Genomic DNA, 15713 nt, shown 5'->3' on the forward strand with positions numbered 1-15713 from the left:
AATATATACACACAAATTGCATCCTGATTATATATAATATACACACACACATTGCATGCTGATTATATATAATATATACACATACACATATTGCATGCTGATTATAATCAGCATGCAGTATAATCAGCATGCAATATGTGTATATGTGTGTGTATATACACATACACACACATAATACACACACATATATAATTTTATATTATCAGCTTGCAAAACATCATACAGTATAATACAAATGCTGAGATTTTTATACTACAGATACATGTCTCTTGTCATGCTGAGATATTTCATAATATGTATGTATTCCATGCTATTTTTGTAGTATAGCATGCTGAAAACATGTATGTGTATTGCAGGCGGATACTTTTAGAGTATCTCTATGTAGCGCATACTAATGATATATTTCTATGTTTATAATATCATATAATATTTATTAGAATTTTTTATATTTATTTATTTGTATATCTATATTTGTCTATATATATATGTGCTCACATTGTAATTCAAATCCACACTGGTAGGTTGGGATCTACTTTAGTGTAAACTTTCCCATGCCAATAAACCGAGTTTACAGTCAATCCCTTTCCCATTAAAATAAATAAAAATAAAAATAAATTAAAATTAATGATCCATGGGTTCTTAAGGGGAAGCCGATGGAAGTCACTTTGCAACCTGTGTCTATGGAAATCAATGCTTTTTAAAGGAGGACTGTCATGATTATATAGTGAATGAATACATATATAGACAGATATAGATATATAAGTATATACACACTAACAGGAATAGGTTGAGGATGTGTATAGTATTCATACTTGCATAATATTTATAATATAATATTTATATATGCACACAGAGAAAGAACTAGATACTGTAATACACCCTTATTATATAGTGAATGAATACATATATAGATATAGATATATAAGTATATACATACTAATAGGAAAAAGTTGAGGATGTGTATACTATTTATACTTACATAATTTTTATAATATAATATTTATATATGCACACAGCGAAATAACTAGATACTGTAATACACCCTTATTATATAGTGAATGAATGCATATATAGGCAGATATAGATATATAAGTATATATACATACTAACAGGAATAGGTTGAGGATGTGTATACTATTTATACTTACATAATATTTATAATATAATATTTATATATGCACAAGTACAGCAATAGGTTGAGCCTTTTGTACATGTGTATAAATATACACAAACAACTATTTTATATATATGAGAGACAAGTCCTATTATGTATTTTATATATACATACACACACACATATATATCACATACTTTAACTCCAAGATTTTCCAGAGTCTGACACATACACAGATATCTATATCTATATATGAGATATATATGTGGCAGCCTAATACAGTATTTTATTTATTTATTTATTTATTTATTTATTATTTACTACATTTATATCCCTCTCTTCTCACCCCGGAGGGGACTCAGAGTGGCTTACAAATCAAATGAACATACAATATATGAATAGCATAGCACAATATAAGCATTACATTTCTATATTGTACTATATCATTATATGGTAATATTATTAGTAATATTACATTTAATATATAATGTATAATTAATATTATTATATTGCATTATTAGTAGTATAATATTGTATTTCATTATAATATTATTATTATCAATATGATATATATATATATATATATATACACAACATATTATATATCTATAAATTATTTTAAATTATAAATTATATATAGATATATATGTATATAAAATTAGCATAGCATGTTGCTATGACACAGGAGACAAGATGGTATATAGTATAGTATAGTATAGTATAGTATAGTATAGTATAGTATAGTATAATATACTAACTGTGCCTGGCCACGCGTTGCTGTGGCAAAGTGGTGGTGGTATTGGTTAAAAATTGTTGTGTAATTTTTATTTGCCGTTATTTGCATTTTAAAATTAATTTTATTGTAAGTTATACTTTTATTTATTATATTTTATTATTTTCTTGTATTATTTTTTAGTTATTTTCTGTTATTATAGTATCTTATTGTATTAATTTTTAGTGTTTATTATTATTTTTTATTGGGTTGCTAGGAGACCAAGTTGGAGGAGCTTAGCCCTCTAAACTGGCAGCAATTGGATAAAAGCAATTATTCCTCTCTCTCTAATTAGGACTGTATTTTTCTTTTCTTTTTGTTGTATCAACCTAGAGGCGTGGATGATGGGTTGTGTTGTCAAATTTCGAGGTTGGGGGGGCCTGTAGTTTTGTTGTTTTGTGGGTCGCCGTGATGCCATCACTCTTTTATATATATATATTATTCCTGTCCCTTGGAGAGTAAAAGAGGGGTGTAAACTTTGATATATGCCAGCCTTGAAACCCATCACTTACTATGGATGAATAGATGAATGGATGGAGAAGGGTGGATAGATTGAGATGTAAGACTATAGCCATTGATATGCCAGCCTGAAAACTCACTGGTTCATATGGATGGATAATTAGTTTGCAACCCTGGGGGCTGGAAACGGTTTTGTGGTTCTTTTTACTTATAGAAGGCCCCCTGGACAGTGATGGTGCTGTATAAATAAATGATGATGCTACTAATAAGAATAATAAATAGACAGGGGATTGTAAAGCGATAGCCTCTGAGCCCCATTCATATGGCAACCTTACCACTTGCCGACCAGAATGGACATACAAACAGACAGATAGAGGTCTGTAAGGTCCCAAGCCTTTGTATTATTATTATTAGATAGATGATAGATAGATAGATGTATGGTCCCAAGCCTTTTGACTTGGGAATTTGTGTTATTATTAGATAGATAGATAGATAGATAGATAGATAGATAGATAGATAGATAGATAGATAGATAGATAGAGATAGAGGTCTGTAAGGTCCCAAGCCTTATGACTTGGAAACTGGTATTATTATTATTATTATTATTATTATTATTATTATTATTATTATTATTATTATTATTAGATGATGATGATGATGATGATGATGATAGATAGATAGATAGATAGATAGATAGATAGATAGATAGAGGTCTGTAAGGTCCCAAGCCTTATGACTTGGAAACTGGTATTATTATTATTATTATTATTATTATTATTATTATTAGATGATGATGATGATGATGATAGATAGATAGATAGATAGAGGTCTGTAAGGTCCCAAGCCTTATGACTTGGAAATTTGTATTATTATTATTATTAATATTATTATTATTATTATTATTATTATTATTATTATTAGATGATGATAGATAGATAGATAGATAGATAGATAGATAGATAGATAGATAGATATAAGGTTCCAAACCTTATAACTTGGTAATTTGTATTATTACTAGATAGATAGATAGATAGATAGATAGATAGAGGTCTGTAAGGTCCCAAACCTTATGGCTTGGAAATTTGTATTATTATTAGATAGATAGATAGATAGATAGATAGATAGATAGATAGATAGAGAAATAGATCGATAGATAGATAGATAGATAGATAGATAGATAGATAGATAGATAGATAGATAGAGGTCTGTAAGGTCCCAAGCCTTATGACTTGGAAATTTGTATTATTATTATTATTATTATTATTATTATTATTATTATTATTATTATTATTATAGATAGATAGAGGTCTGTAAGGTCCCAAACCTTATGGCTTGGAAATTTGTATTATTATTATTATTATTATTATTATTATTATTATTATAGATAGATAGATAGATAGATAGATAGATAGATAGATAGATAGATAGATAGATAGACAGACAGATAGATAGATAGATAGATAAATAGAGGTCTGTAAGGTCCCAAACCTTATGGCTTGGAAATTTGTATTATTATTATTATTATTATTATTAGATAGATAGATAGATAGATAGATAGATAGATAGATAGATAGAGGTCAGCCAGGCTTTGAAGCAGGGAGGCTATTGCAATTCTAGCAGCCCAAAAAGCCATTCCCCTAGAACGCCTTCCAACCAGCAAGCCTATTCCATTGTATTCCAACTCACCAAACAAGGATTCCCATAAGAAGAAAGCAGCCAGGCATTGAGGCTGCAAGACTATTCACTGCTATTCAATCTGGCCAACAAAGGATTCCCATAAGCCACAGCTAGTAGCTATTAAAATTCATATCCAATTGAGGTCCTTTTCTCTTGAATCCCTTCTAAACTCCAAGTCGGGGGTCTTTTTCTCAACCAGTCAATGGCAGAACTTGGCTTCTCCTCCCCTTTCCAAACCACCCTGCAAGGAAACAACAACAACAAAACAACAACAACTCTCCCTGCACCTGCACTTTGAAATAAAATGACACAAAATCCGACTCCAAGGCACCAGCTGGAAGGAGAAGCGCCCAGAGCCGGAGGGCTCGACCTGATGGATGGGAAAGAAGGGAAGGAGAAAGAGAAAAAGGAGGAAGGGGATGGAATATTCCTAGATATTTTCTTTGGGGAGTTAAAATTATAACGTGATTTTAAAATACAGTAGGAACAGAAGCCACTTGAGAATTGAGTCAAAGGGGACTGCACTCAGATTATAATATGCCATTCAACAACAATGCCTGGGTTTGAATAGATTACTTTGCCACCAGTTTCATTCCTGCATTCATTCATGTGTAGAGAAAATGAATTGCTTGGTTTTAAATCCATCCTTGTGGTCACCAGTTTCGTCCCCACTGCCATATAATCCAGATTATCAATACAGCGAAGACACACTATTTGCTTTCAACTGGATTGTATAAGTTGCTGTGAGTTTTCCGGGCTGCCTGGCTATGTCCCAGAAGCATTCTCTCCTGACGTTTCGCCCACATCCGTGGCAGGCATCCTCAGAGGTTGTGAAGTCTGTTGGAAACTAGGCAAGGGAGGTTTATATATCTGTGGAATAATGTCCAGGGTGGGAGAGAGGTCTTTTTATATATAGTTAGTAATATATAAAGTAATATATATATATACATATAGTAATATAGAAAGTATTAGAGTAATATTATATATATGTGTATATATATAGTATTAAAGTAATATATAGATATATATATAGAGAGAGAGAGAGAGAGAGAGTAATCTATAAAGTATCAGAATAATATATAAAATTATATATATATAGAGAGAGAGTATTAGAGTAATATATAAAGATATATATATAGAGAGAGTAATCTATAAATATCAGAGTAATATATATATATAGTATTAGAGAAATATATAAAGATACATATTTATATATAGAGATAGAGTAATCTATAAAGTATCATATATATATATATATAGTATTAAAGTAATGTATAAAGATATATAGGGAGAGAGTAATCTATAAAGTATAAAGTATATATATATATATAGTATTAAAGTTATATATATATATATAGAGAGAGAGAGAGAGAGTAATCTATAAAGTATGTATCAGAGTAATATATACAGTTATATATATATATATATAGAGAGAGAGTAATCTATAAATATCAGAGTAATATATGAAGTTATATATAGAGTAATCTATAAATATCAGTTATATATATATATAGCATTAAAGTAATATATAAATATATATATATATATATATAGTAATCTATAAAGTATCAGAGTAATATATATAGTGTTAAAGTAATATATAAAGATATATATATATATAAAGGCTTTTGGCATCACGGCAACTCACAAAACAACAAAACCCAACACCCACCAAACTCTAAAATTGGCAACACAATCCATCATCCCTGCCTCCAGTAAGATACAACACAATCACACAAAAAACACAATCACAACACCCAAAAAAAAGGCCAAAACCCACAACAGGCAATGTGCCATGCTTTCTATATTTTGTAAAATAAATATCTATATATCTATATATCTATATATCTATATCTATATCTATCTATCTATCTATCTATCTTACAAAATAATAAATACAGCCAGACATTGGAGCTGCAAGGATATTCAGTGCAATTCCACCACACCAATAAAAGATTAACCTTCGTAAAAGGCGACCAGGCTTTGAAACAGTGATACAACTCTGAAGCTGGCCAACCAAAGATTTCCCCTAGGTAGCAAGCACCCAGGCTTTGAACCACCGAGGCTATTCATTACAGTTCTACCACCCCAAAAAAATTTTCCCTAAAAGGCAACTACCTAACCTTCCAAGCAGCAAGCCTATTCCTTTCTATTCCACCTCACCAAACAAGGATTCACATAAGAAAATGGCCAGGCTTTCAGGCTACAAAGCTATTCACTGTTATTCCACCTACCTAACAAAGAATTCCGATAAGCCACAGCAACGCGTGGCTGGGCACAGCTAGTATATATATATATATAGAGAGAGAGAGAGAGAGAGTAATCTATAAATATCAGAGTAATATATAAAATTATATATTTATAGTATTCTATAAAGCAGGGGTCCCCAAACTAAGGCCCGGGGGCCGGATGCGGCCCTCCGAGGTCATTTATCTGGCCCCCGCCCTCAGTTTTATAATATAATATATTGTATATACATATAATATTACTAATAATATTACAGTATAGTGGTATAGTTCAATAAAGTAATATATAATGCTAATATTGTGCTATGCTAATAATATAATATATTGTATGTACATATAATTTGTAAGCCACTCTGAGTCCCCTTTGGGGTGAGAAGGGTGTGATACAAATGTACTAAATAAATGCAGTAAATAAATAAATAATTAATAAATACATTAACTTGACTATCTCACTGGCCAGAAGCAGGAGCACACTTCCCATTGAAATCCTGATAAATGTATGTTGGTTAAAATTATTTTTATTTTTAAATATTGTATTGTTCTTTCATTGTTGTTGTTGTTGTTTTGCACTACAAATAAGACAAATATGCAGTGTGCATAGGAATTTGTTTGTATTTTTTTTCCCAAATGATAATCCGGCCCCTCAACAGTCTGAAGGATTGTGGACCGGCCCTCGGCTTAAAAAGTTTGAGGACCCCTGCTATAAAGTATTAAAGTAATGGGGTTGTTGTATGTCTTTCGGGCTGTGTGGCCATGTTCCAGAAGCATTCTCTCCTGACGTTTCGCCCACATCTATGGCAGGCGAAACGTCAGGAGAGAATGCTTCTGGAACATGGCCACACAGCCCGAAAGACATACAACAACCCTGTGATCCCGGCCATGAAAGCCTTCGACAACATATTAAAGTAATATATAAAGTACTAGCTGTGCCCGGCCATGCGTTGCTGTGGCAAAGTGGTGGTGGTATCGGTTAAAACTTGTTGTGGAATTTTTATTTGACGTTATTTGTATTTTTTTAAATTAATTTTATTGTCACTTATCTTTTTTATTTATTATATTTTATTATTTTGTTGTATTATTTTTAGTCATTTTGTTATAGTATTTTATTGTATTAATTATTTTAGTGTTTTTTTATAATTTTTTATTGTATTATTTGTATTTATTTTTTTATCATTATTTTATTAACACTGGGCTGAGTGGGTTGCTAGGAGACCAAGTGGGCGGAGCTTAGCCTTGTAACTGGCAGCAATTGGATAAAAACAATTATTCCTCTCCCTCTAATTAGGAATTTATTTTTCTTTTCTTTTTGTTGTATCAACCTAGAGGCATGGATGTGGGGTTGTGCTGTCAATTTTCAAGGTTGTGGGGTGTTTACTTTTGTTGTTTTGTCCGCTGCCATGATGCCACCACTCTTTTATATATATAGATATTACTCTATCTATCTACCTATCTATCTACCTACTTACCGACATCACCTCGTTGCCCAGGATTCCGAGGCTCCTTCCCGAGGTCTTTTTTGGGGGGGCGCCTGTCCCTTTAAGGCGCGCCCCCGCCGCCCTGCCGCGCGCTCCCGCCGCTATAAACGGGCCGCCCCGGGAGTTGCGAAGGCTTGAGCCCAGAGCAGGCGGCGAGGCTGAGCGGCGCGGAGGGAGGGAAGGAAGGGAAGGGAAGGGCCCGGCTTTGGACTTAAAGGGACCCCCCCTGGCCCCCCGAAAAGCACCCCGAAATGCTGGTGCACACCTACTCCGCCATGGTGAGTTCAGCAGGAGTTTGTGCGGTGTTTTGTTTACTTGTTTGTGTTTGTTTGCGCGGGGAAGAAGCCCGGAGACACGCTGCTTTGTTATCCCAGCTTATCCCAGCAAGTGTGGACTCCTCGGATCCAGTTCAAAGCGGACCATCATCTGCTGAAAGCGAAGCCGAGGCGTAGGCTCTCACTCTTAACCCGACTCTTCCGAATTAAACCCGATTTCACCCATTAATGCGGACCAGATGCCTTGGGAACATTAAGGGGGCAAAGAGTAGTCATATATAATTCTAATCCTGTGCTATGATAATAATATATTGTATATGCATATACTATTGATAATATTATAATGTAACTAGCTGTGCCCGGCCACGCGTTGCTGTGGCAAAGTGGTGGTGGTATTGGTTAAAAATTGTTGTGTAATTTTTATTTGACGTTATTTGTATTTTTTAATTAATTGTATTGTAAGTTATCTTTTTATTTATTATATTTTATTATTTTATTGTATTAATTTTTAGTGTTTTAAATTATTTTTAGTGTTTTTTATTATTTTTATTGGGTTGCTAGGAGACCAAGTTGGAGGAGCTTAGCCTTCTAACTGGCAGCAACTGGATAAAAGCAATTATTCTTCTCTCTCTAATTAGGACTTTATTTTTCTTTTCTTTTTGTTGTATCAACCTAGAGGCGTGGATGATGGGTTGTGTTGTCAAATTTCGAAGTTGGGGGGCCTGTAGTTTTGTTGTTTTGTCCGCTGCCCTGATGTCATCACTCTTTTATATATATAGATATGCATATACTATTGATAATATTATAATGTAATACAATATTATAGTAATCATGCAATATAATCTGATAATACTTGTACAGTAGAGTCTCACTTATCCAACATAAACGGGCCGGCAGAACGTTGGATAAGCGAATATGTTGGATAATAAGGAGGGATTAAGGAAAAGCCTATTAAACATCAAAATAGGTTATGATTTTACAAATTAAGCACCAAAACATCATGTTGTACAACAAATGTAACAGAAAAAGTAGTTCAATAAGCAGTAATGCTACGTAGTAATTACTGTATTTACAAATTTAGCATCAAAATATCATGATGTATTGAAAACATTGACTACAAAAATGCGTTGGATAATCCAGAACGTTGGATAAGCGAATATGTTGGATAATAAGGAGGGATTAAGGAAAAGCCTATTAAACATCAAATTAGGTTATGATTTTACAAATTAAGCACCAAAACATCATGTTGTACAACAAATGTAACAGAAAAAGTAGTTCAATAAGCAGTAATGCTACGTAGCAATTACTGTATTTACAAATTTAGCATCAAAATATCATGATGTAGTGAAAACATTGACTACAAAAATGCGTTGGATAATCCAGAAGCGAGTGTTGGATAAATGAGACTCTACTGTATATTATACATGACATGGACAATATAGTCTTCTATAATATTGTGCTAGGCTAATAATATAATATATTGTTATATTACTGTATATGCATATAATATTGATAATCTATATATATAAAAGAGTGATGGCATCACGGCAGTAGACAAAACAACAAAAGTAAACACCCCACAACCTCGAAAATTGACAGCACAACCCCTCATCCATGCCTCTAGGTTGATACAACAAAAAGAAAAGAAAAATAAAGTCCTAATTAGAGGGAGAGGAATAATTGTTTTTATCCAATTGCTGCCAGTTAGAAGGCTAAGCTCCGCTCACTTGGTCTCCTAGCAACCCACTCAGCCCAGGGGACCCTTTACCTTAACTACCACCAATTCCTCAATACTTTATTTCCCATATCACCATATTTCGCCACAGCAACGCGTGGCCGGGCACAGCTAGTATTATAATGTAATACAATATTATAGTAATCAGGTAATATAGTCATATATAATATTGTGCTAGGCTAATAATATAATATATTGTTATATTATTGTATATGCATATAATATTGATAATATTATAATGTAATACAATATTATAGTAATCAGGTAATATAGTCATATATAATATTGTGCTAGGCTAATAATATAATATATTGTTATATTACTGTATATGCATATAATATTGATAATATTATAATGTAATACAATATTATAGTAATCAGGTAATATAGTCATATATAATATTGTGCTAGGCTAATAATATAATATATTGTTATATTACTGTATATGTATATAATATTGATAATATTATAATGTAATACAATATTATAGTAATCAGGTAATATAGTCATATATAATATTGTGCTAGGCTAATAATATAATATATTGTATAGACATATAATATTCATTGTAATATTATAATGTCATACAATATAATACTACTAATTATTTAATATACTAATTATATATTATACATTATATTACTAATAATCTTGTGGTATAGCACGATAAAGTCATATATAATACTAATACTGTGCTAAGCTAATAATACAATATTTTGTATAAACATATAATATTGATCATAACATTACAATGTAATACAATATAATACTAATAATAGTACAGTACAATAATATATTATACTATAATATGTATTATTATGTTACTAATATTACAGTATAGTGGTATAGTGCAATAAAGTAATATATAATATTGTGCTATGCTAATACTATATTGTACAAGCATATAATATTTATCATAATATTATAATGTCATGAATAGCATCCTAATACAATATAATAATATAATAACTGCATATTATTTATGTCATGTAATATTACTAATAATATTGCAGTATAGTATATACCATACTGCTATTGTGCTATGCTAATAATAGATTGAATACACATATCACATTGATCATAATATTAGAATATCATACAATATAATACTAATAATACAATACAATATATAACACTATAATAATTGATAATATTAGAATGCCATACAATAGAATACTAATAAAAATACAATATTATGTAATCGTAATATTGCAATATAGTAATACTAAGATATTAAATATAATTACAGTACTACTGATCATATATAATATATATTGATATACTATTTTATTATTATTTGGTATATTTTGAAGTTGTAATGTTTTGGATTGTGAGCGGCTTGGAGTCTCCCTAAGGCGAGATAAAGCGGGATATAAAATAAGCAAATACATAAATAAAATAAGTCGGAGGAAAATAAAATAAGTCGTGGTGGGAAAAGGTTCGGAGGCGAAAAGTTTGGCTGAGTTTTGGGCGACTCGCACAAGAAAGCATGATTATTGCCTCCAGGAACCATAGCAGACCCGGGTTTGTTTAGCTTTGGAGAAAGAGGTTTCCGCAGGGCTGGATGGCCATCTGTCGGGAGGGATCGGGTTGTGCCTTCGCCTTTATGCACTGGGTGGCCTTTGGGGAGCCTTTCCTGGCTCTGGGGTTCTTCATCCTTGGAAACTCAGCACGCTTTCGCACATCACCACCATCATAATTGTTATTTATTGTTATTATTTATTTTACATGCACATAACAACACAGCAACACACATGCACATTGGGTCCAAGTGTCTGGGATTCCTCTCTGAATATCAGGCTCTTCCCAAGGGCCTAGGAGATTAAATATATTATAATTATTTATTACACTTATTATTAGTTGTTGTTATAATCCCTGGCGCTTCTCCCTACGTCTCTTTCCTCTCTTCAACACCATTACAACTATTATTATTACTGTTATTATTACTATATTATTGTTGTTCTAGTCCCTGGCGCTTTTCCCTGCCTCTCTCCCTTTTCTCTTCAACACCGTTACAACTGTTATTATTACTATGTTGTTGTTATAATCCCTGGCGCTTCTCCCTACTCTCTTCCCAACACCATCAGAAATATTATTATTACTATATTGTTGTTGTTATAGTCCCTATTATTACTACTATATTCTTGTTGTTATAGTCATTATTATTTCTATATTCTTGCTGTTGTTATAGCCCTTATAAATATTACTATATAGTTGTTGTTCTAGTCCCTATCATTATTACTATATTGTTGTTGTTGTTATATTTCTTATTATTTTGTTATTGTTGTATTCTCCCTTATTATTATATTGTTGTTGTTGTTCTAGTCCCTGAAGCTTCTCCCTGCGCCTCCCTTCTCTCCTAAACACATTAAGAACGATTATTATTACCATATTGTTGTTGTTATAGTCCCTATTATTACTACTATATTGTTGTTGTTATAGTTCTTCTTATTATTACCTTGTTGTTGTTGTTGTTATATTATCCCTTATTGTTATTATTGTATTGTTGTTCTAGTCCCAGGTGCTTCTCCCTGCGTCTCCCTTCTCTCCCCAACAGCATTGGAACTACTTTTATTATCATCTTGTTGTTGTTGTTATATCATTATTACTATATTCTTATTCTTACAGTCCTTATCCTTATCACTATATTGTTGTTGTTGTTGTTCTAATCCCAGGCGCTTCTCCCTGCCTCTCCCTTCTCTCCCCAACACCATTAAAACTATTATTATTACTATATTGTTGTTGTTATAGTCCCCATTATTACTACTATATTCTTCTTGTTGTTGTTATTATAGCCCATAATATTATTACTGTATAGTTGTTCTAGTCCCTATCATTATTACTATATTGTTATTATAGTCCCCATTATTACTACTATATTCTTGTTGTTATTATTATAGTACTTATTATTACTGTATAGTTATTCTAGTCCCTATCATTATTACTATATTGTTGTTGTTATAGTTCTCATTATTACTTTGTTGTTCTATTCTCCCTTATTTTTATTATATTGTTGTTCTTGTTGTTGTTAGAGTCCCTATTATTACTATTATATTCTTGTTATAGTCCGTATTGCTATTATTACAATATACCGGTAGTTGTTGATCTAGTCCCTATCATTATTACTATATTGTTGTTATAGTTCTTACTATTACTCTGTTGTTGTTGTTGTTGTTGTTGTTGTTGTCCCAGGCGCTTCTCCCTGCCTCTCCCTTCTCCCTTCAACCTCATTGAGTTAAATTCTCCTTGTTATTATTACTATTATTATTATTATAGTACTTATTTTTATTACTGTATAGTTGTTCTAGTCTCTATTATTATTATTATTATTATATTGTTGTTGTTCTAGTCCCCATTATTACTACTATATTCTTGTTGTTGTTATTATTATAGTACTTATTACTGTATAGTTGTTCTAGTCCCTATCATTATTACTATATTGTTGTTGTTCTTGTTCTTATTATTACTTTGTTGCTGTATTCTCCCTTATTGTTATTATATTGTTGTTGTTCTAGTCCCAGGCGCTTCTCCCTGCCTCTCCCTTTTCAACCTCATTGAGTTCTATTCTCCTTGTTATTATTACTATTATTATTATTGTACTTATTATTATTACTGTATAGTTGTTCTAGTCACTATCATTATTACTATATTGTTGTTCTTATAGTTCTTATTATTACACATATTGTTATTATATTGTTGTTGTTGTTCTAGTCCCAAGCGCTTCTCCCTGCCTCTCCCTTCTCTCTTCAACCTCATTGAGTTATATTCTTATTATTATTCTTCTTCTTATTATTATAGTACTTATTATTATTACTGTATAGTTGTTCTATTCACTATCATTATTACTATATTGTTGTTATAGTTCTTATTATTACTTCCTTGGTGTATTTTCCCTTATTGTTATTATATTGTTGTTGTTGTTCTAGTCCCAAGCGCTTCTCCCTGCCTCTCCCTTCTGTCTTCAACCTCATTGAGTTATATTCTTCTTCTTCTTCTTCTTCTTCTTCTTCTTCTTCTTCTTCTTCTTCTTATTATTATTATTATTATTATTATTATAGTACTTATTATTATTACTGTATAGTTGTTCTATTCACTATCATTATTACTATATTGTTGTTATAGTTCTTATTATTACTTCCTTGGTGTATTTTCCCTTATTGTTATTATATTGTTGTTGTTCTAGTCCCTATCATTATTACTATATTGTTGTTATAGTTCTTATTATTACTTCCTTGGTGTATTTTCCCTTATTGTTATTATATTGTTGTTGTTCTAGTCCCTATCATTATTGCTATATTGTTGTTCTTATAGTTTTTATTATTACTTTGTTGTTGTTGATATATTATCCCTTATTGTTATTATATTGTTGTTGTTGTTGTTATAGTCCCAGGCGCTTCTCGCTGCCTCTCCGTTCTCCCTTCAACCTCATTGAGTTCTATGTGTTGTCGAAGGCTTTCATGGCCAGGATCACAGGGTTGTTGTATGTCTTTCGGGCTGTGTGGCCATGTTCCAGAAGCATTCTCTCCTGACGTTTCGCCCACATCTATGGCAGGCATCCTCAGAGGTTGTGAGGTAACCTCACAACCTCTGAGGATGCCTGCCATAGATGTGGGCGAAACGTCAGGAGAGAATGCTTCTGGAACATGGCCACACAGCCCGAAAGACATACAACAACCCTCATTGAGTTCTATTCTCCTTGTTATTATTATTATTATTATTATTATTATTATTATTATTCCGATGCTGTTGCTGATGTTCTTCTCCTTCTCCTTCTTCTCCAGGACCGTTCCGACGGGCTGGGCGGCTCATCCCCGGGCGGCGGGCGCCTCTCGCAGCTCTCTTCGCTGAACCAGGCGGCGGCGGCGGCGGCTGCAGCGGCGGCGGCGGCCTATTCCTCGGCGCCGCCTCCGCCCTTGTGCCACACGCCGGCCTCGGACTTCCAGCCGCCCTACTTCCCGCCGCCCTACCCGCAGCCCCCGCTGCCCTACGCCGCGCAGACCCAGGACAACCCCGGCGGAGGCGGCGGAGGAGGCGGCGGCGGCGGAGGGGGCGGCTATCCGCACCTGGGCGACCCTTACGCCGCGCTCAACCCGCTCCAGCATCACCACCACCACCACCACCAGCAGCAGGGCGCCTGGCACGCGCAACGGGCCCGGCAAGAAGAAGCCGTGGCGGCCGCCGCAGCCGCCGGGTTGCTTTCCCAAACGCACCGGGCGCTGGGCTTGGATCCCAGGGGAGGAGGAGGAGGAGTGGGCTCTTCTTCCTCGGGGCCGCGGGGGCTGCTCCACGGCCTGGCCGAAGGGCCCCACGGCCTGGGAGACGGACACCTCGGCCTCCACGCCTTGGCCCACCCCGCCCTCGACGACATCCAGGTGAGCAAAGGCGGTTGCCCAAGGAATCACTGGGTGGCACTCTCTCCTGACGTTTCGCCCACATCTATAACAGGCATCCCCAGAGGTTGTGAGGTCTGTTAGAAACCAAGCAAAGGGAGGTTTCTATATCCGTGGCTGTGAGTTTTCCCAGCTTGTAGGAAGCATTCTCTCCTGACGTTTCGCCCACATCTATAACAGGCATCCCCAGAGGTTGTGAGGTCTGTTAGAAACCAAGCAAAGGGAGGTTTCTATATCCATGGCTGTGAGTTTTCCCAGCTTGTAGGAAGCATTCTCTCCTGACATTTCGCCCACATCTATAACAGGCATCCCCAGAGGTTGTGAGGTCTGTTAGAAACCAAGCAAAGGGAGGTTTCTATATCCATGGCTGTGAGTTTTCCCGTGTTGTAGGAAGCATTCTCTCCTGACGTTTCGCCCACATCTATAACAGGCATCCCTAGAGATTGTGAGGTCTGTTAGAAACCAAGCAAGGGAGGTTTCCATATCCATGGAAGGTCCAAGGAATCACTGGGTCACTGTGAGTTTGTATAGCCATGCTCCAGAAGCACTCTCTTCTGACCTTTCGCCCGCA

General features: G+C 34.1%; 1 protein-coding gene across 2 annotated transcripts in view; it reads left to right on the top strand.

Annotated features, from left to right (window-relative positions):
- Nucleotides 1–15713, top strand: part of tfap2e (transcription factor AP-2 epsilon) — a 71274-nt gene that overhangs the window by 1807 nt on the left and 53754 nt on the right. Inside the window, exons 1-2 of one of the 2 annotated variants that reach the window (XM_062962912.1) lie at nucleotides 7900–8021; nucleotides 14534–15124. In XM_062962912.1, coding sequence (XP_062818982.1) covers nucleotides 7995–8021; nucleotides 14534–15124 — 618 coding nt within the window. In that variant the 5' untranslated portion in view covers nucleotides 7900–7994. Of the gene's footprint in view, nucleotides 1–7899; nucleotides 8022–14533; nucleotides 15125–15713 lie in introns of those variants that run through there. The other variant, XM_062962910.1, reaches the window with a different exon arrangement.

The sequence above is a fragment of the Anolis carolinensis genome, unplaced genomic scaffold (assembly GCF_035594765.1).
Source record: "Anolis carolinensis isolate JA03-04 unplaced genomic scaffold, rAnoCar3.1.pri scaffold_10, whole genome shotgun sequence".
Taxonomy (NCBI): domain Eukaryota; kingdom Metazoa; phylum Chordata; class Lepidosauria; order Squamata; family Dactyloidae; genus Anolis; species Anolis carolinensis.